General features: G+C 37.2%; 4 protein-coding genes across 4 annotated transcripts in view; 2 read left to right on the forward strand and 2 right to left on the reverse strand.

The window, feature by feature from the left end:
- Nucleotides 1–81, reverse strand: part of LOC148741323 (uncharacterized) — a 1,654-nt gene extending 1,573 nt beyond the window's left edge. Inside the window, exon 1 of the mRNA XM_088738814.1 lies at nucleotides 1–81. This exon is cut by the window's left edge and continues 1,573 nt beyond it. The gene's annotated coding sequence lies outside the window, so the exon portion shown is untranslated.
- LOC148741322 (anoctamin-4-like) overlaps nucleotides 1–12,201 on the reverse strand; it is an 18,736-nt gene extending 6,535 nt beyond the window's left edge. Inside the window, exons 1-17 of the mRNA XM_088732590.1 lie at nucleotides 11,333–12,201; nucleotides 9,610–9,752; nucleotides 9,063–9,120; nucleotides 8,628–8,679; nucleotides 8,199–8,254; nucleotides 6,884–6,940; nucleotides 6,123–6,187; nucleotides 5,935–5,978; nucleotides 5,541–5,631; nucleotides 5,051–5,150; nucleotides 4,603–4,663; nucleotides 4,075–4,157; nucleotides 3,542–3,679; nucleotides 2,479–2,640; nucleotides 1,504–1,540; nucleotides 204–802; nucleotides 1–68 (exon numbers count right to left, since the gene is read on the reverse strand). The exon at nucleotides 1–68 is cut by the window's left edge and continues 114 nt beyond it. Of these exons, the coding sequence (XP_088588716.1) occupies nucleotides 1–68; nucleotides 204–802; nucleotides 1,504–1,540; nucleotides 2,479–2,640; nucleotides 3,542–3,679; nucleotides 4,075–4,157; nucleotides 4,603–4,663; nucleotides 5,051–5,150; nucleotides 5,541–5,631; nucleotides 5,935–5,978; nucleotides 6,123–6,187; nucleotides 6,884–6,940; nucleotides 8,199–8,254; nucleotides 8,628–8,679; nucleotides 9,063–9,120; nucleotides 9,610–9,752; nucleotides 11,333–11,752 (2,234 nt within the window). The 5' untranslated portion in view covers nucleotides 11,753–12,201. The remainder of the gene's footprint in view (nucleotides 69–203; nucleotides 803–1,503; nucleotides 1,541–2,478; nucleotides 2,641–3,541; nucleotides 3,680–4,074; nucleotides 4,158–4,602; nucleotides 4,664–5,050; nucleotides 5,151–5,540; nucleotides 5,632–5,934; nucleotides 5,979–6,122; nucleotides 6,188–6,883; nucleotides 6,941–8,198; nucleotides 8,255–8,627; nucleotides 8,680–9,062; nucleotides 9,121–9,609; nucleotides 9,753–11,332) is intronic.
- The window catches only part of LOC148741321 (uncharacterized), a 220,957-nt gene that overhangs the window by 26,649 nt on the left and 172,505 nt on the right, over nucleotides 1–21,803 (forward strand). The window lies entirely within an intron of this gene.
- On the forward strand, nucleotides 14,375–15,431 carry LOC148741324 (uncharacterized). The gene is made up of 2 exons (XM_088738960.1): nucleotides 14,375–14,672; nucleotides 14,983–15,431. The coding sequence occupies exons 1-2, from the start codon at nucleotides 14,399–14,401 to the stop codon at nucleotides 15,261–15,263; spliced, it is 555 nt and encodes a 184-aa protein (XP_088595086.1). The 5' UTR covers nucleotides 14,375–14,398; the 3' UTR covers nucleotides 15,264–15,431.

The raw sequence follows: 21,803 nt of genomic DNA on the forward strand, positions 1-21,803 counted from the left end.
GGAGACAACGATTCAGCCAGTTTTTCGGGAAGAACTTGATGTAAAACTGCTTTCAACTCTTTTTCTTTCTGCAGAAGAGGGTGAAAGTGCTTAGGTGGACGGCCTCGAGTTTTCGGGCGGTTTGGATCAATCTATGTAAATTTTGATGTATCAGCTATAGATGCTTGACGTAAAAGGCGCAGATATTCCTCTTTATCCATTACTACGGTACCAGAGCCCTTGTCAGGCCTTGTGATAACGATGTCATCTCGTTCTTTTAGAAGATTGAGCGCCTTTACAAGAGTTTTAGGTGGATTGGGGCTCTTTCTTTGGATGTAATTCAAAGCAATGGATCGTAGTGTGGACGCAGCTAGTTCTTTAAGATTAGGATCTGATAATTTATCATCAATTTTCCAATACAATTTCTCGAAGCTGGCTTGAACGTCAATTGGTGAGACCTTATGTGGCAAGGAAAATTTCAAACCTCTGCATATGATAAGCTTCTCGAAGAATGATAAACGATATGAAGAGATATTCTTAATATGTTCATCAACATCAAACTTCTTTGAGATAAGACGACCGATCTTATCACAGTGGGTACGCATCAAGTCTTTGTATAAAGCATTACGTGAAGCTGATAGAACGTGCGTGGCGGCCACGTAGCGTAACGTCGAGCACTCCTCCCTCAAAGCTTCGTGTTCCTTGTGCACAAGTCCCTTTAAATGAAGCAAATGGGATTGCTTGGAGCGTAGTTCTTCGACCAAGACCTCTCGCTGGTAGTTGTCGGCGGACTTTCTCCATTTTCGAGCTTTTCTTCGTTCGACTTGAGCAAAAGTAGGCACAACATCGAAGTTAATACATAGTCGTAGGAATTCTATAGATCCTATAGATCCTTAAAGAACTAGCTGCGTCCACACTACGATCCATTGCTTTGAATTACATCCAAAGAAAGAGCCCCAATCCACCTAAAACTCTTGCGGGGCATCTCTGAAATAACAACAGATGATCTTCTCATTGCCTCGTGCTTTGTAAGCTTCCAATACCGCATGTCATTGCACTTACGAAGAAAGGAAGGATTCGTACAAAAATTTTCAATTCAAAATTCTTATGCAATGCATTATGACCAAAACGTGCATGAGTACAGTTGTGCGGTTAAGGTCAGTTGAAAGATCGGATGCACTCATGATTCAAAATTGAGTGTAAAGAGAAAAAAAATTAGTACGACAGTTAATAGCTTAATAATAATAATACTAATAATAATACTAATAATAATAATAATAATAATAATAACTTCATTTATCCTGGTAAAAAAAAAAAAACCGGTCAGTCAGTCAACAAAGGTTGATGGACTAGTATTAATCGGTGACCAGCAATATTAGAATATATAAGAATATTAACATGAAAAACAGCAGTTTAAAAATAATGACAAAAACTCTAACAAAGAACTAAGCATTGATCTTACAAATATAATTGGCCTTATCCTTAACGCATGAATAAAGCTCAATTCATTTTCTACACACGTACCCCATCGCGTCAAAACCTCTGCAAGTTTTTCGTAAACCTGGAGATAAAATAACATAATTAACAAAAAGAAAGTCATCAGAGGATCAATCGAAATGATCAATTGTTACTCCAGGGTGTAATTAAAATTAGTATATACTATAACAGTGGATAGCGTTGAAGGCGCGCTCTGATTGGCGAGTCAAACTCCGAATATCCTTTGCTATTTATCTCCGAGCAACTCGGGAAAAAATGGCGTCTCGGTTTGTATCCATGACAAGCGAAGAAATCACTCAAATCAATTTTTGGTGGTGTATATTATATCACTGTTTTAGTATATACTAAAACAACTATTCACCTCAGTGTCGGTGGTTAGCAGTGGATATTTACCTCGCCGCTTCGCGGCTCGGTAAATATCCACCACTAACCACCTCCACTTTGGTGAATAGTTGTTAACTATCCGCTGAATTTCAACTGTTAACTTATCTGCACGTTCAACTAGGAACTATCTGTGCGTAAACAGTGGTATATGAACATCTACATGAGGAGCCCCTCCTTCTATCACCTCTCAACTTTTTACCTGTTCCTAAAGACACTACAACAACAATTACTTCCTTCTAAAGGTCTTACTTTGTAAGGTATTTAGCGCTGCCTTACAAAAAATATTTCGATTTCTGTGATTAAGAAGTACCATTAGGTTTGCAATGATGGGGATGACGGAGACCTCCCAAGCAATTACAATATACCTCTGATTTTTTTCTTATACCTCACTTTTTCTTCTTGTTTTGGTGATCAGGATGCAACAAAAATAATTAAGAATATGTCGCCATTACATAATAAATAAATAAATAAATAATTAAAAGTCATTTTTCCTTTATGACCTTACAAAAAAGGCCAGAGGGCAGCCAGAAAGGGGTTTCCCACGAGCTTTTTACTATAACCGTATAGCGGTGGTTCTAAATCTCTCCGTAGACAAAGATAAGTTTAATATGTGGATACCTTGTTAAGAAGCATGATAGTAATGAGATTGAGGAGAGCTGCAGTGCCAGACGTAGCCATCTTGACAGCTCCCATGTTGTAGCCGCTGTTGGCGGATAACACTGCATATACTGCCACACGGTATACTACAACGGCAAATACGGCAATGACGACTAGCGCCAACTGCGGTACAAAGACCATAATATTATTGATAAAAATACATTTAACTAAAACACTACGAGTCATACCGGTGACCAAGAGTCAGTTTGTCGGTTGGTTATAACTACCTTGTTAAATATCTGGGCTACAGAATTCAGGTGAATCTAGATTCGAAAAGCTCAAATCGTTGTAACAATATGAGCGTTTCGTTTCGTCCGAGTAGCAATGCTTAATAATATCGGCGGGTGGATGCAGTCCAGGTAGCACAGAGAAGGGCAGCAATCTCGCCAGCAACTAAGCTACAGCTAACCTCCAGGCGCCTGTCAACACAACACCATCAAACCGGTGTATGGGATGGACACAACCCAAAAGAGGGAGAGAGAGAGAGAGAGAGAAAGGAGGAGGGGGATGGGGGAGAGAAGGAAACAGAGAAACAAAGTAGTAATGCTGCAATGCTCGTCCATGCCCCTGTGAGTCCCCCTTGGGCTCCCCTGACCATATTGGTGAAACTGCTGCATTGACTCGATTTTAAACTCGCCTAAATAAGACTTAGTTCTTCATAACCGAGTGGGAGGTTTGTATGGGAGAATCTTGACCGAGGTCGCCAGTACAGATCGAACGCAGTGAGGTCTGTACCAGCGACCGAGGTCAAGATTCTCCCATACAGACTAACCTAGCTCGGTTAATATGATGTTTATTATATGGCTGAGTCTTATATGCCAATTTTCTTTATTCTTTGTACCTTTTTTTCTAAACCGGTCTAGATACCGGTCTAGATTGGAAATATCCGATATCTAGATGGGAAAATCTAGACCGCTTTCAATATTGATTTCAGCCAATCAAATTCGCGAATTCGGTAGTTCCCAGTCCTTGTGAGAAACAGCCATATAACAATAAGCCTTATTAACTATTAGCCAAATCTTACCATGAAGATGATAAAACTGAAGCTACAAACAAATCTGGGCACTTTCTTCCCAAGCGATATGAAGGGCTCTTCCACTTTGGTGATGGGGTTCAAACGGGTCTCCATAGCCAGTGCTTCGTACTCGGGACGAGGTTGTTCCTAAAATAGAATAATGAAGTGAAGCAGGCAGATACATGGAAAGATGGTCAATTGAAATTCACACTGAGAAGGACCGAAGCTAAAGTTATTGCAACAGTCTTTTTAAGTATTACACTGTACCTTTAGCTCAAACGGACACATTTCAGAGATCCATGGAGTTTATGATTTCTTATAACATGCAGCAAGATCAACAATAACTTTTACACCTTTAAAGCACCATTCCCAAAACGAAAACAAATTGGCTTGGAGAGGTAATAAAGGTCGTTGTTTTGTTTCTTTTTGGCTAGGTGGAGATAAGTCGTGTACGGCGCAAGCTTACCTAGCCAAGCCAAATTTTCGCCTTGTCACAAATAATTGACATTAAAGTATACATTGATTAACTAATAAAATCGCACCTCTTCGTCCTCATAGCCTAATAGATCCCATTCGTAAGCAATCTCTGCCTGCCGCCTCTTCCAGAACTCAAGAAACATGGTGGCTGAGAAACAAATGCATATATATTCGTCAGTAATTTAAAGTATTTTATTACACTTTTGGCCCTGAAAGAAAGTCAAACTTTCTTTTCTAACAAATTCAAAGACGAAATGATCCTAACCATCAAAGTCCTGCAATCAATCCATCAGTAAGTTTTTCCACTCTTGGACGGGACGGTCAATCACAGGCTGCCCAAAAAGTCAGTCAAATTTCTGACAGTTCGGTGTTGCCCCTATGTATTTACCTCAGAGTAGAGAGAGGCCGTGATTATGAGAGCAAACTTTCTCGCCCAACCATCCAATATAATAAACTCACCAGCGCTAACATTTGGACCTAAAGTCCAACGCGCTAGCCATGTATAATTTATGCGGTTGTCAACAAGAGAGCCACGGGGTCTACTACAGTTTGTTCCATATGCAATCATTCTTAAAGAATAACAAAGGTCTCACCCCAAATTGACATAAAAATGGCAAAAACCACAGTAAACTCATTGTCAAAAACGTAAGCCACCTGAAGAGAATCAAAGAAAACATGAGTACACGAAGATGATAAACCCAGATAAACAACTTCTTAAAAACAAATGAGAAAGATGAGTTATTTGTTTCCCAGCGTCATGAATTGTCTTCAATTGGCCAGCAGAAAGTGATTGTGGCGCTTAAATTCGCATCTAAAGTTGTCAATTCGCCGAACTGCTTTGGTTGCTCGCGAAGTAAAATTTAACGTTTTCGTGATGACTTTTTCCTGAAGTGAGGCAGAATTCCTTTTCTATTATATTTTTCTTCTTTTTTTTTTTTTTTTTTTTTTCATTTCTGGAAACTATTTTGTGATTTAAGTCGCCAAAGGTTTAGTTAAGACCCTTAGAAGTGAGGAAAAGAAGACGATTTCAACTTCAAGTACCTTTGAGTAAATGCACGTGTCTGACAGATTCCAGAATGGACAGCCTTTGTCACAGCGAGGACACATGGGAAAGTTGTTAGCTTTTTCACAGATGTCTTTTCTAAAACCAAAAGATAGTCGTACAAGCAATTGGCGTTTCTTGTCTGAAAGCCACGTTGACAAGAAAATAAAAAAGCTCATTTTTTGACTCATGTTCATCAGGATAAAACCAATGATTGCAACACTGTTAACGCTTCCCACTGGCGGTATAGAAAATACTGAATGTGCATTGGTGAAAGTACTTTCACCAATACTACTTTCATGCATAACTGTAAATGTACCACCAGGTATATTTTTGCTTCGTTCTATCTTGTGCCGGGTTCTACATGTACAAAATACTTCAAGATTTTCAATCCTACCAGCCCATTTCTTGGCTGATATGAATTTCATGCAGGCGTTTACATACTGTACGATATAATTCACATATAGACCTTGCAAACTCATCACTTACACAGGGATATACGACTCCAGCCTGACAAGCCCATAAATCACGCAAATGAGGCCCATGATGGCTGCTGGGAGCAACATCGATGTGTAAAAACCTGCCAAACAGCCAGAAGAGATCATGTGCAGCCCTGATTAAGCTGCTGAAACTTTACAATAACAGAAACCCTTTAACTCCAATGAGTGACCAAGACAAAATTTCTCCTTACAATATCTATGTAGTATTAAGAGAAGTGACGAATATGGGAATAAAGAAATGATCAATGAGGGGATTATTAGTTAATCGAATACCAAATTCTCTGAACTAACATGATAAGAATTGTGTGACAGACAGTCTTGAGGGTGAAATGGTTAACTCAATTCGAATGCACATCAAATTAATTTTGAAGTCATTTACTCACCCAACCATGCAAAGTAGATTCCAATTTTTTCTCCAAAGTAATCTCTGTGACAAATTAATGAATGACATATAGTGGCTATTTCTCTTCTACAAAGAGAAGTAGCTACAACAATGAATCAACACTTATTTTAATTGAAGTTAAAAGATAAATAAACCTTGAATTAAACAGTACTGTGTCAGGGACTTTACCTGATGTGATCCAACGGCTGCATTTTGTACCAGCGATTTGCTTTGACCCAGGTGTCAAACAACAACTGAAACAGCAACAACCCAAAAACAAAATTTAATATTGGTAACCAACAGTACATAATAGTGAAACTAGGGTAGAAAATGTAAAACAAAAGAGAGGATTTTGAGCAAAACTTTCAAAGTTGGAATGAGCCAATTTTGATGCAGTTTATATTTGGACACACATCAGAAAAAGTGAATGGGTTAACAATTATTATTATTATTTGGAGGAGAGAAAAGGATGTATGATGCTCGATCCTTGCAGTAGAGAGCGCTATTTATGCAATAGTGAAAATCAGACCTGAAAAAATCAGGCCTGATTTTTTTCAGGTCTGATTTTCGCTATTGCATAAATAGCACTCTCTACTGCGAGGATCGTGCCTCATACGTATCTCTAACCGCAGTTCAAAATATATGAACTTCATATATTCATCATATAAAGGAATTTCCCTTTTAAAATATTAAAATATCTTTGAGCAGAAATGTGATGAGAGGAAAAATTTACTTTCTGGTGGAGGGTGGGGGTGGATTTCTTTATAAAACTGATGAGGTGTCAGTTTGAGAGAGGGAAATAAGACTTAATGTATAGATTTTGTCTGGGAGCTTATCTTGTCCCAAGTTGTATGAACACTGTAAACTTAACAGTCAGGGAACTACATACACCAAACTTATAAACCTTGCAAAGTCATATTATCTAAAAATAATAAAAAAAAAAAAATTACCTGTCTAGCATTTTCAGGTCTTGGAGGATCATTTGATTGATCTATTTCATAGGTGCCCTACATCAACCATTGTAAAATACAAGACAGATGATAATTATTGCAAGTTGTCCCATGATTGTAGTAAACTTTTGCAAACACTCTACGTGTCAAATTCCATGATAAGATACTCATAAATTATAGTGTCCTCATAATTACGCCAAATTACCTCTCTCCAGTCATAAAAAATGTATTTAATTCTAACTCAGAATAATTATTAGGTGCAAAATCAACAGTTTAATGTACATTAAACATGTTTCAAAATGCTACAACACATACACACTGTCAGTGAACATGTGGAAGCAGTGTCCAAGTTTGATTACATTTGATGGTCATGAGCAAAAGTTGTACCCAGAAAATAAGCCTTGAAGTGTAATGCTTTGTTGCCACCACAACAAGACCATCTACATGTACATTCTTTATTTCATTTTATGGTACATGTAGATACAACAAGCTTCATGTTCCATGGACCACAGCATCCATTGTCCCTCTAAGTTTACTAAGTACAATGGACGATATTGACAACACGTCTTTAGAAGTTAATCTTCCTTATAAAAATTATCTTATTCTATAATTTCACTCGTAAACTAACTGATGAGAATGGCTTACACTGCACCATTGGATAAGTAAAACAAGAAAATATATTACTAACTCTTCCCACAAATGGCTGAACCTTCTTTTAGCCATCAGCCATAATTGTTGATTCATAGAAAATATCATATTTTGACTTCAAATCATTTTGATAAAACTGATCCAGTTCATTTTTGTTGCTTATATTCCTCTGGCCAGTGCCTTGCATGGGATCATTTAACCAGAAGAAGTGCACTTACAGTAAATGAATCATGACTTATATAGCTTTGTTTGGGTTTTTTACGTCCATTTAATTCCTGACAGGAGACAAAGTTTTTAATTTTTAATATTTTAGGTCTTGAATGATATAACTGTATGAGCCTTCTTGGGCCTAAAACTTTATAATGGTGTACAAACATAAAAGAGCCCTTTTTCTCTCAGCATTTCATGTATTTAGTTCATTCTATTTTCACAAAGTCTCACATCTGGTAATTAATCTGCTCTTCCACAGGCATCATTCAAGGACTGCTCAATTTTAGACCCTTCAGAAAACATCTTGAATTGCAATGCTCCATCAAAATCTTGCTACATGTAAAAGTGCAAATTAATTTTCTTGAACACTTTCTTAGCTTCATGTGCAGTAAGGATTTGCTAAACTGAAGACAAAAGAAAAAGGGACAAAAACTCAAAACAGGTAAATCATTCTTACCTCGTGCAAGGGATAAGCTGCAGAGTAAGATCCATTGCCAATTAAGCGTCCAATGCCTAATATTATCAATAACAAAAAGATACAAACTAGATGAAAAGACTATATGCACACTGGTTGACATTATCATCTATGTCAGTACACCTATCAGTCTCTGATCAAAATATAAACAGCAGTCTTACATAATATGATGCTAGATCAGTTAAAAGAGATATCAACAGTGCAATGCATGAGACAATACTTTAAAGAAGGGTTTTTCGTGGCTAGAAAAAAATGGCATATTTATACCTTTAAAATACCTGTTTAAGAAAGCATAATGCTTATCATTCAATGACTGATGAAAAATAAATGTCTCTACCTACTGGAACGTAAAGGGGACCTTAATTCTCAAAACTAGTTCTTAAAATGAAGTATTCAAAGGCAGTTTAGTACCAATCTGATTCCTCTTCTCGCCATATTGTGTTCTTGTCAGAATTCTATGAACCTGTATACAGTATGAAATTGAACATCAAATAAAAGATGTGTCTACCATGAAGCCTGCAAATATTTCACAAATAACACTTTGCAAATGGTGATTTTTTTTTTCAGTCACAGCTAGAGGAATAAAATTTCTTGCTACTGAGATCATATTTTGTTTTACTCATGGATGACCTTTCACAATTGGAAAGGAAGGGAATTCTATTTTCCAAAGTCATCCTAGATTCTATATCCAAAAAATTTAATTAGTCATGGTTCAGTGACTTAATGACCTGCTTAGGAGGTACTACATGACATACTAAATGACTGTAAAACTATCAAACTTGTAAAGTTGAAATCATGAAAAAATCAAATTGAAAGTAAACATCCTGTTTTACAGCAATCACTTACAATTCTGCTTCGTTGAGCACCTGTGAAGAAGTCATCCCGGTTTTCTGGAAGAAGAAACCTAATAAAAAGAAATTATTATCATTTTCAATAATTTATAAAAAATGAATATCATTATCAAAAAAGATCAAAGAAAAGATAATCATTAAAACACCAGTTACTAAGTTCCAAACATACACCTCTAGTTAAATGACAAGTACTAAAGAAATTTAATATGCTTTTGTCTGTAGCAAATGTTGTTTGTACATTAATTTTAAGCTATACAATTTCTGGTATGATAAGCAAATATTTCCAACAATTTCAAATTTCAAAGTCAGTAAATTTAAACTTGCAATTAATCCAATTTCTATTTATTTCTACCTAAAGTACTTAACATATAGAGTAAACAAATCCTTTTACAGTTACACATGACTACTTACAGTATAATTTAACCATTCAATTGACATGCTCTTTAATTACAATGGCACAAGTATTATTCTAATGTTCATAATTATACTGTACCCTCTCAATGACTGAAGTCCTGGTGGTTAACAAAGAAAAGTTAACATACTTGTCAAGTTTGTCTCTTCTAAAGGCACACGTGAAGTAGTTTGGCTGTTCTGGAAGATCTTCAGCTCTGAGTTCAAATGGATTACGGATTCCAATAGTATCAAAACATCTCTCAGTCCAATCTCTTGTGTCCAAGTCATTCTCCTGCCAATAGAAAAGATTGTTCATTTCAGGCACTTGTCAAGTACATATGACTTTTACTTCTGACAGAACTACTTTCATTTATTCAAATAACTTCATTGAATAAATGCCTGCTGAACTTTTGCAAGTAGTAAACTATTGATGAAATTAATAAGCGACATGGAAGACCAATTTTAATTGACATGTACTGGTAAATGCTCTAGACCCTGAAATATGAACATTTTAATATTGAAATTCAAATCTTTCCCCAATTTGAGGATTTTCACAACAGTTTTTATCCTTAATATATAAATACACTATAATTGTTTCAGAATATCCAGGGTTTGGGAAAGACTGTTTTTCAAATCCTTTGAGAACTGCTTGGTGCTTCTAGTAGGTTTCCCTTGCTCCTTTATTTAAAACAAACAATCAAAATATTTGTCCTTGAGAGCAGTTGTTAAAGTTACAACATAGTACATGTAAGTTAATTTACTGCAGCTTTTAATGTTACCTAAAGGGGAAGTCACCTTGTAAAGGCTTTATCATCTTGCTGAAAGGCCTCTTACAATTAAACGCTTGGCCTTGTAAAGCCAATGTTTATGTAAAGTTCATGTCTGAATGTATGCTGCGTTAAAGGGTCTTTACTTCTGGTTCTTTGACTGCAATCATACTGGCTGAGTCCCACATAAAATACACAAGTTAATCTAATTTACTCCATTTTCACTGCATTAATTTTTGCAGTGGGGAAGGACTGGAATTAGGAACATATGAACCATTTGTGCTAGTCCACCCTCCCACCCATCCCACCCCAGGAGAGGACATCCATCACACAGTAATCTCGTGTATGGGAAATTAACGTCTCCTACCCCAACCCTGCAGGAGACGGGACCTCCACTTATTCATCCCTGTCCGAGAAGACTAGAATATCTAACCATTTCTTGATGTTATAGAAAGGTAGCAAATTCTTCTCAATTATTTGAAGACCCTGAGTGTTGGTCTGGCCGGGGCTCGAACCCTCGACCTCCCGCACAACAGTCCAGAGCTCTATCCGTTGAGCTAACCGGGAGGAAGTTACTTAAGTGTCTGAATTAAAAGCCACAGTATATTGTTAAATATGGCTTTTAATGAAGCTAACTTTAGAGTCTACTGTTATTTATGTAGAAAAAAACTGAGGTAAACGCGAGCTGACATGTAGTGTACACTACAAAAAGCTAAACCAAAACAAAAACAAACAAAATCTGAATTCGAACATCTCATGGTTGTTTGAAACGAGGTTTGCTCAAGTGCAACTGAGCCCCAATAGTGGAGTATTTGACAAAAAAAACCTCTGGTGTGGTTGAGGATTTGAATTTTCAAAAATGTTAAATTCCCAGGGTGGCCATGGGCACTGCAGGATTTGACTCGTATGTAATTAACATAGCGATGAAAACTGACTTAATTGTAACTGAAGATAAGCTTAATAAATTGCACTCCTACATGATATCCCACAGTCCAATTCATCAGCAAAAAGCAACCAAGAGGATTAGAGCCATCCCAACTGTTTATGAACACACAAGGTATTACCATGATAATTAAAAACTATGTTACAAAATGACAATGCTTACCTCACTTTCTTCACTAATCACTTGTTTGTCACCCTGATCAATCTGTTCTCTGGAAGGTTCCTCAACAACATTTTTTCCAGGAATGTTGTCTTGGTCACCAGATACATCTGGTTGTGCATCAAAAGGTACACAAAAATCTAAGTGCTGCCGGAGCTCACTCATTGGGAAAAATTTGTAGCATTGCTGACAAAACTCATCAGGAACGGACATCTTAGCTGGGATGACAACATCGTCAATATCCAGGTTTGACTGTATCGGACGAATATATATCCGTCCTTGGCCAACAAACTGTTTCAAATATTCCATAGTGTACCCATTTGGGCCAGGAACTACTGCTTTTAGACGGCGAGAACTTGGTTCAGCGTGCAAGAATTCATCACCACCAGCTTCGTAAAACTTTGGAAAAGTTGCCTGAACCATCTCATGGAGTTCTCCTGCACTAGAGTTTTCTGGAAGAAAACCTTTTTTTTTCTCCAAGGCCTGCTGTTAGCAATTCCCTCTTGTCTTCAGTACTCGGCACTTCATCTTGTGCAGTGTATGCCAAACAAAAGAATTTTGCCGTTAGTTCTTCAGTTTTTTTCTTCCTCCCTTTTGCGGCCCTTGTGACGGTGAAATGTTTTGCTTGACTTAATGTTCCACGTGCAGTTGTGTTGCTTACAACTGGTGATGGCGCGTTGTGAACTTTTTGGTACGGAGAAAACGCTCGTTTCAACTCAGCTTTAGCTCGATCAGAAGTAGTATTATTTTCTCGAAGCTCTTGTGATGATTGTGGTGCTAGACTTATCAAATTGGTAGCAGCTTGGGAGAGCAAACGTGCAACATCCGCGATCCCTCTCATGTCGGCCATATTGCAACGTAAAGGAATGAAAAGATGTCTGGGATATATTTATAATCCCGCAAGTTATGCTGGGATATAATTTAAAACAGGCCCCATTGCCGACTTTCATATCGTGAGAGACTGGGGCGAATTTTGCCAACGCCGGACAAAATTGCCGGGAAAGTTAAAAGTTATTCTGTGTAAATAAGAGCGGCAAGTTTCGTATCCGAAGAAAACCTATGTTTGCAGAATGAACACCTCCAAGGAAGTTGATTCAAAGGGGCCAGATAGTTTAGCAGTGAAATTGAAGGACGCTAATTTAGCTGAATGGAGCGTAGGAGATTTAAAATCTGTGTTGACAGAGATGAAACTGAAGGTTGCCGGAACGAAGAAGGAGCTTCTCGATCGGCTGCTTGCGTTTGCTAGTGACAACAATCTGTTAGAAAAGAAACTTAAAGGGGTAAAAAAGATTTATGTTTTTCAAAACAAGTATGGATCCAACTGAAATACCTCCACCATCGTTTGTATGGAGTACAGACCAATCGCTTTTTCTCCTAGTAGACGCGACAACCACAAGTCAATACACTGGATTCAAGAGACAAGGTCGCAAAGGATAATATCGCAAGGCCCAGAGAATCTTTAACTCGAGGAAGATAAAGACAGTTGAAGTTCATAAGCATGGAGAAGTTACTTTTGTAAAGGCCATAATCATTAAAAGTTTCGGGCAAGAGATCACTCGTCCGGCCGTACTGGTATTCAAAGATAATTATCTGATGAAAGGATACTGCGAGTGTCCAATAGGTGAATGTGGAATATGCTGTCTCATTGTTGCCCTCTTATTGTTTTTACAGCATTACTCCAAGCACAAAGTTTGTTTGTTTTCCCTAACTTGCACCCAGAAGATGCAAAAGTGGCATAAAAAAGGTAGAAAGTCCGAATATGGCAACAAGCACTTCCCACATACCTCTCAAAGCATACAGAAATGCTTCTTCTTCTAGGAAACCTTTGAAAATCAAGACGGGACAGGAAAACAACGGGGAAAAATTGACTGCAGCAGTTAACGATAATTCAAAGAATTCCTGGTTGAAAAGGGATGTAGAAGATATCTCAGGTCAGATAATAAAGGATCGTAATAGCCATGGAGTGCGAATATCATCGTGGTCAATATTCCTATACCTCCCCACCCCTCTTTCCATCGCAGCGAATGGATTTTGGTGAAAACGGCTACATTCCGCACCACAAATCCCGAAGGAAAAAAAGCTGTACTCCCAATTGTAATGACTCTATAGCTATTGCTTCGCCCCATTTTATCCCTCGCCGTTATTCTCACCTGAACTGACGTCATTTACTCGTACAGAAACAACTTCGCTCTGAGTTGTAGCGGCGATTCAGACCGTTCACATATAACTTCTCCTGAAACATAAGTTAAAGTACTTTCGCTAACTGGCTTTGAGAATGTAAAATAAAACCAAGTCCTCTTGGACTATTATCATTAAAAGTAGTTGAATAAACAGTGATTTGACTTCAATCCTTTTTTCAAAATGTCACTCATGAAACAGAGAGAAACATTGTTTCACGTCAATATCATCAGCAACATTAGTTACTAATAACCTCGGTGTCTTCGATAAGACGCTGAAAGTAGTATTTTTATATCTCGAACGAACATCCATTTTGGGGCAGTGAGATGTTTAGGTATTATCTGGCGTTCATTATTCAGCCCTGTTACAGGAACATCAGTGACACACTGGGCTGCGCCTCGTTTGCCATTTTGTTATTTGTTACCTCGTTATGACGTCATCCGTTCTCTCTTACTGAACAAACGCACGGCAACATGGAATCTGCTTGTTGAATAGTTGCTAATAGTTTCGGTGAAGCCGAGTCGACTAACCAGGTTAACTATTGTGAAAAAAATCCCTCACCAATTAGCTGGTTTAATAAATTCACAATTCCCCCTTCCTCTAATTGAAAATAAAAGGGCCACGATTTGATTATCAACCCCTGTTATTCACTTTCTTTACAAAAATGTGCCGCGAAACGTTAACGTTTTAATAATAGGTAACAGCTAACAATTAACTGCGTGGCTCATATTTCGCAGGAAATATGAGAATGATAGCTTTAATTTTGAGTGAACCTTTATGCCCATTCCTCAATGCTGTGTTCTTTTGATTATTTTTTTCTTTCCTTTAACTTTTGGAACTATATTATTTTCTTTTGGTGGTGCTTCGACCTTTCCAACGATTCAAACAGACATGAAAAAATGCTCCAAGTTCCCAATTTCTGTTTTCTGGGCCTATGTTGGTGTTGTAAGCATGTATCTGCTAGTGTCAATCCTCGGTTTTATGGCTTACGGCAAGGACATCAAATCGAACATTCTCGAAAGTGTGGAACACGAAGGACATAACACCGCTACTGTTTTGTTAGACATTGTGCTTGTTCTGATCACACTTCACCTGCTGTTCAGCTTTGTGGTTGTGATAAACCCAGTATCACAGTCTTTTGAAGAGTTTTTTAACATACCTCAAGGTTGGTGTGAAAACACCCAGTTTTAATCTCATTGATTCAGTAGGAAGCAAGGGTTGCGATTACCTCTAACTATTTCGTAAAATAACTTAGAATTTAATATTGTACAAGGAATATGATCGAAAAAACTTTGGGGTCCACAGCTGTGCTTATCTAAGTGCAAAATAAGTGGTTTTTTTTTGTTTTTTTTTTTCTTGCTTCCTACACGTAAAACTGTTTGGTGTCTCCGTTCATTGAACCCCCACCTATACAGCCATTTCAGTTTAGACACCTACGCTAATTTATGTCATTTTTCGGTCTTCTTTTCCTACAGGATTTAGTGTCGAACGGTGCCTTCTTCGCACCGCCATCATGTGTTTTATTCTTGGCATAGGCGAGCTCATCCCAAACTTTGGTCCCATTCTGTCTCTCATTGGAGGATCCACAGTAACTGCATTGACCTTTGTATTTCCCTGTTTGTTTTATATGAGAATTGAACGTAATATTCCTCTTCATATCAAGGTTTTCTTGTATGAACTCATTGCTGTAGGAATATTTGGGGGCGTGGCGTCCACTTACTCCGCAATAAATGACATTCGAAAAGTATTCAGTTAAACCTTCAAATTAGGATTAACATTTTAAGGGCGTTCTGTTCGCTCAAAGTATTTCTGATGATAATAAGTTATTTGACCTCAACTCAGATGATATAAGGTTACTAATCATTTCAGGAGCTTAAACTCTCCTATCGTAAAATATCGGACTTCTGTAGTGGGGAAGGGGGGGGGGGGGACGGGGGGAAGGGGGGTTGGGGAGGGACGGCGGGAAGGTGAGAATTAATTTCGTACACAGATCTCCCACAGCCAAGCGACAGAAGTCGACCCTACATTTTGATCACACTGGTCGAATCAGGGCACGAATTCTGTTTGATCCAGTGATGCCTTGTATTATTACTATGCATGAACTATGTTTGCTAGTTTATTATAAAGAGCTGTAATATGGCTCTTGTGTATGATTCACCCGAGTACATAAACAGCTCACCATCCATGAATAAAGATTTTTGAATTCAGTTTAACAGACATGAATGATGGTTGTCTCTTTCTTCAAGACAGAACTCATCGTGTTGACGTATTTGGCAAGTCTGACACCACAGACAGCCCAAGCTCAATCTGAGAAGTTTTAGTAACGAACTGAGTGATAACATATTGTCAAACTGTTGCACGAAACTTTATCTAAAGGAACTGTATTGGCAAATTCACCTTAATTTTAAGCCTGAATAATTAAAAAAGAGCTTAAGTTGCACTGGAAGTTTACCTACGACAAAGTAGCAGGACATGAAAATATATAAAAGAACTTCTCATGTTAGGTTTGGGTGGTCTGTGGGATCTGATTTGTTAAATGTGTTGGCATAGCGAGACCTGTGAAAAAGTTTGAAACGCCACCTATCAAGCTGTAGCTTTCTGTGTGCATGTGCACTCCTTTCACTCCTTCGAAATGCACCCTTCACTGATATCTATAACTAAATGAATGGATATTCATTTCAACTTGAAAAGTATTCATCAGCTTAATTTGGTAATATCAACTACGTTGAAATTGTAAGTTGGCCACCGGAAAGAGTTAAAAGGCTGACGTTTCGAGCGTTAGCCCTTCGTCAGAGCAAATATAAGTTTGTGGGTTGTGTGTGGGTTTTATGCAGAAAGTGAAGCTACGCTATGGGTGGGAACATGATGACGAGAAAAACAGGAATAAAATTAGTAGAATGAAAAGCGTTTGTTGATACCTATGGGGTTAAGAGTGTCGATTTGAAAGATAAACATTTGTTCGAGAGTTTTGCGGCTTTCCGAGTTACCTAAATGTAAGGAAAGACCGCAGATTGCCAGGTGCTGCTTAGAATGATTAGGTTGATTTAAGTGTCTAGCGACTGGTTTTAATGCGTCCTTATCATTCCTTTCTGCGTCGCGAAGGTGTTCTTGGAATCGGTCACCAAGTCGTCTTCCTGTTTCGCTCACACTCAACTGTTTTACCTTCGAGGACAACTTTTTCAAACAAACCAATGGCGTAGCCATGGGTACCAAAATGGGACCCAGCTATGCCAATCTTTTTGTATATTTCGGTCGAACACCAATTTTTCAGCCAATACAACGGCCGCAAACCTGAACTCTACGTCTGATTCTGTTCATTCTACTAATTTATTAGTGTTTTTCTCGTCACCATGTTCCCACCAATAGCGTAGCTCCATTTTCTGCATAAAACCCACACACAATCCACAATTCCTCCATTTGCTCTGACGAAGGGCTAACGCTCAAAACGTCAGCTTTTTAACTCTTTACGGTGTCCAATTTACAAGTTAACTTGGTTGATATTACCAGTTACCTTATTACCCCCACCGAAGCAGCACCACAGTTTCATTAGAAACTTACCCTCTTTATTCATCAGCTTAGTCCAGTACTTATTCAAAATTTCTTTGCAAAATACTATGAATTAATCTTACGTGTTTCATTTGAATTTTCTTTGATAGCTTTGAGATCGCTAGTTCTTAAATAGCCCAACAATGGCAATAACGTCATGTTTAGACAGGCAGTGAACATATTGAACAAAAAAGAGATGAGATAGCATCTAGTTTTGCTGTAAGTAAAGAAGAGAAGTCGAATAAACAATTCTTATTTTTAAAGAAAGATGAATTCCTGAAAATTTTAGAAGTTTCAGAACATTTTTCATCCGTGGGATGTTAAACGTGTCTCTTCCACCGCGTAATTACTAATAGTAATGCATGCAAATCTACGTTTTCATGGAGTTTATTTCAACGTATGCAAATAACGGTATTTGAGTGAATGCGGCTTTCTTAAATGATTCAATATTGTGGCTTACAAGAAAACAGAGACTAACCATGGGGTAATTAAGGTAAATAACTGAATCCATCTATTTGTGACTTGTGAGTAGCATACTTTAAAATTGTTACAAACAATTGGTGAAGAATCTAGAGTTACAGGGAAATTATGGCTTAGTTTGTGAGTGAGTCATAATAACCGTAAGCACACCATATGTTTTGTTGAATTTATTTTGTTGTTAGACTTAAAAACCACTAAAAGGCACCATAATACTCACTATGTTTTGAAAATTACACATGAACAACGTTTTTTAAACGGAGATCAAAGGAGGGGGACATTGGGATTTTCAGTTTTGCGGTTTTGGCGATTTTTTAGATCAGTTTCTGTACCACAAAACTTTCGGGGTTTTTTTGGCGTTCGATGCGGTTCGCGGATTTCTGTTTTTCAGCATTTGGTTTTCGTCGAAAGCACTAATGTCTTTTCAGATTTGGTATCCGATGTGATTTTTCGATTTTTCCTATTGGGGTTCTGGTTCGTCTCCTCGATCTGAGCGACATTTACGCGCCTTGACTGAGCTCGAAGAGCCGTCAGTTAAGCCTCTATATGCTCGATTTGTTACTACTGTATAGCATCGACAAGGCTTTTGATAGATGGGATGTAAGAGTATATCAGTTAGGACTATTTTGCATGCAGGTTTCGGTTTTGATCATCCTCGGAGACCCAGAGGCTGTGGGTCGATTTCAAGTTAGGGCATGTGCTCTTCATACCCTAACTTGAAATCGACCCACAGCCCCTGGGTCTCCGAGGATGGGTTTTGATCGATTTTGTTTTTGAATCTTTGCGGTTTTGGACAGGAGCCCATTACTTTTAGCAGGTAGTTAATATTCAACACTCCTGGGAAAAGATAGTCTAAAAATAAACTGTTCTGCGAAAATGCCTTGACATAGGTTCAGTAGGGGAATTGAACGTTCCAAATAATGGGCTTCTGTATTGTATGATTTTTTTTCTCATCGTTTTGGGGTTTCCATTAGACCCCGATACCCCTCTTGAAGAGACAATGGTTGTTTGTGCTGATATCATTTCACACGATTAACAGAAACAAATGTAATTATTATGGTATGGTGGTACATTTTACTTCATCGGTTAACATTTGGCTGGTTTTCAAAAGGATACATGTTTAACAATCTCTGTCTCAGTCAAAGAATTCACCGAAAATCGTATAACAACACTACGATTTGAGAATTGATTTGAGATTGCAATAAAGGAAGTTCTTTTCGTTACCTCTCATGGGCTATAGGAACTATCAACAACAATAACAACAACTTTATTTGTACCCAACATAAAAATTACTGATAAAAATAATGATAAATTGACAAGAATATAAAGGAGTACTAGCTGCCCCAAATAACTATAGGAGCTAGAAAAAAAGGGCAGCTATACTTAGGTGATTTATCTAATGTAATTATTTGTGTCAGAGATAACACACACAACACACACACACTCGTTCATCATACAAAACAAGGTCAAGGAAGCAAGGAATATCAGAGTAAAAAACAAACGGAAGGCCAGAAAAAATTATTAATATTTATCAAGAAGAATTAGCTTAAGGTTAAATTTTCTTAAAACGTTTCAGAAGAAGCTTTATGTCTTCACTTTTATCATTCCAGACTTTAGCACCCTGACATCTTTTGTTGAAGATTCCATAATTTGTTCTGGCATTTGGAATAGTATAAGTCATTTTGCTAGATAATCTGGTATTATAATTATGTAACATCCTAACAGAATTGAAATAAGGGCCAAATACAGGAGGTAAGAGTTTCTTGTGAAACTTATACATAAATACTGCAAGTTGAAAGGTAATAATGTCAAACAGCTTCACAACATTTAGATCTTTAAATAAAGGACTTGAATGTTCGTTATAACTAGAGAAATTAATTATTCTTAAGGCTTTCTTCTGTAATATAAATAAAGGTTGCAAAGCTGTTTGAAAGGTATTACCCCAAACAATTATACAGTGGTTTAAAAAAGGCTCAACTAAAGCATAGTAGAGGCTAAGTAGTGTTATAGTACTTAAAAAATAAAGGAGCTTGGACAGAATGCCTATACTTCTCTTGATTTTTTTTAAAAATATTAGTAAAGTGCATTTTCCAACTATATAAATATTATAACCTATGTAAACTCCAAGGTATCTAATGGAAGTTACCTGTGTTAAAATTTGATTGTTTACAGATAACATAACCTGTTTGGGCAATCTTCTTTGAACTGGACGGAAAATAACAAAATTTGACTTAACAATATTTAATGAAAGCTTATTTGCACATTTAAACCAGCTGTAAACTTTCTCATGTTCAGAATTAATCATGCTTTCAAGCACCTTTATGTCCCTATGCTGAAAGAATAAATTTGCATCATCTGCAAAAAGATGGAAATCCAAAAGCTTTGAACAATTGTGAAAATCGTTTACATAAATTAAGAACAAAAGTGGTCCAAGCACTACAACACAGGACACTGTCTGAGTGTCTGAAGTAAGAGCACCAACAGAAAAAAACTGTGATCTATTACTTAAGTATGAAGTAAACCAGTCCTTAACAACACCTCCGATACCATAGTAGTCAAGTTTTTACATAGAATTTGGTGATTAACAGTATCAAAAGCTTTGCTAAAATCTAGGAATATTCTACAAGAATAATCTTTTCCTTCAATGGCTAATTGCACTTGGTCAATAATACTAAGAACTGCATATTCAGTTGAGTAGTGAGAGCGGACACCAAAATGCTTACTATAAATAAGTTGTCTCTTGTTAAGAAAGTCAAATATCCCTATATACATAAGCTCTTCTAACAACTTATTAAAAACAGAGAGTAGAGAAATGGGTCTAGAATTATTTAAGCTTATCTGAGAACCTTTCTTAAAAATTGGGACTACTCTAGCCATCTTAAAAATTAATTTCTCAGGGACAATTCCAGTAAGAAAAGATGTGTTAAATATGGTCTGTAAGGGACCTGATAATTCACACTTAAGAATCTTAAGAATAACAATGGGGATACTGGTAGGACCCAAAGCTTTAATAGCATTAAGGTGGCTGAACACAGTTTTTGTGCGCACTTTTGCTGACGCAATTCAGCACACACACAAAGATTGTAAAGAACCAACATGCCATCAATAGAGCGGTCATTTTATTTACTCAACACGTATCCGCACCATCTGTGCTATTTTTCTCTATAGGTGGCACAGTGTATTGAGGGCTTTAATCTTTTACTACAAAGATATGTTAGAAAAGTTAACGGAGCAAAGAACCCAGCAATTCTCAGCTTTTTCGTTGTTACTGAAAGAACCCAGTTAAATGCAGCCCATTCATAGTAAGTGAAAAAATTGCGACTGAATGGAAAATTGCTTTCTCAGAAATATGCCTATTTCTTGAGAACCACTCATTAGAATTTCACGAAATCTGGCACGAAAATACTTTAGGAAATAAGTAACTAGAGTATTGAAAAAAACTGATTTCAAACTAAGGAAATTCTAGAAAATCGAGTGAACCCTCAACAAGGGATAATTGAAGATCTCTCTGTTAAATTGCTAGCAAAATGGTGGTAACTCGTGAGTATTGTTACAAGCTCGTTGCATGCAAGTTATAAGGAAAATCTAATGACTAGATATTCTACAAGGAAACAAAACCGATTTTAATTGCCTGTTTATATCTCTTCATGTCGCCATGGCAATGACACATACGCCAGCTTAACTATCAAAGAAACAAAGTTTGTGTTGCTAACTTGCTTACTGCCAGTTTTGGTGACCGAGAGATCAAGGGTTTTAGAGAAAATGGTGAAAGAAACAAACATATCAAAAACTGTGTTCAGCCACCTTAGCTTGGCTATTTCTACTTCAATTTCATTTGCAGTCACTGGAGACAAAAACAAACTATCACAAGCAAAAATTTCATTAGGTACATTGGCTATTGATTCTTGATCAACTATTTCACAACTGCCTATCACTACTTTGTTGACAGGTTGAATGAACAATTTAACCTGAACAATTTGTTTAATTCCAGTTAGTGTTTTTATTAGTGATCTTCTTATTGTTATATTGTGACCTTGTTTTGTTATACTTGTGTTACATTATATTAAGTTACGTCATAGTTGTGTTAGGTGTACATGGATGCGCCTGTGCAGGAAAGAACAGGAATAAAAGGAATCTTGGAATGTTCATGTTCATTGCTGGTTTGTTTATAATTTCGTCCTAAAATTTCCTAAGATACAACACTTATCAACAGAGATTTAAATTTAGCCAAAGTCAGCCGTGGTGATAGATTTCAGCCTTTTCCTTGCCCGAT

Source organism: Stylophora pistillata, chromosome 1 (genome assembly GCF_964205215.1).
Source record: "Stylophora pistillata chromosome 1, jaStyPist1.2, whole genome shotgun sequence".
Classification (NCBI taxonomy): Eukaryota; Metazoa; Cnidaria; class Anthozoa; order Scleractinia; family Pocilloporidae; genus Stylophora; species Stylophora pistillata.

Excerpts from the sequence above, each read along its gene's own strand:
- LOC148741324 (XM_088738960.1), top strand. The coding sequence starts at position 14,399 with ATGAAAAAATGCTCCAAGTTCCCAATTTCTGTTTTCTGGGCCTATGTT. Across the intron at positions 14,673-14,982 it reads GTTTTTTAACATACCTCAAG|GATTTAGTGTCGAACGGTGC; the intron begins GTTGGTGTGAAA and ends CTTTTCCTACAG.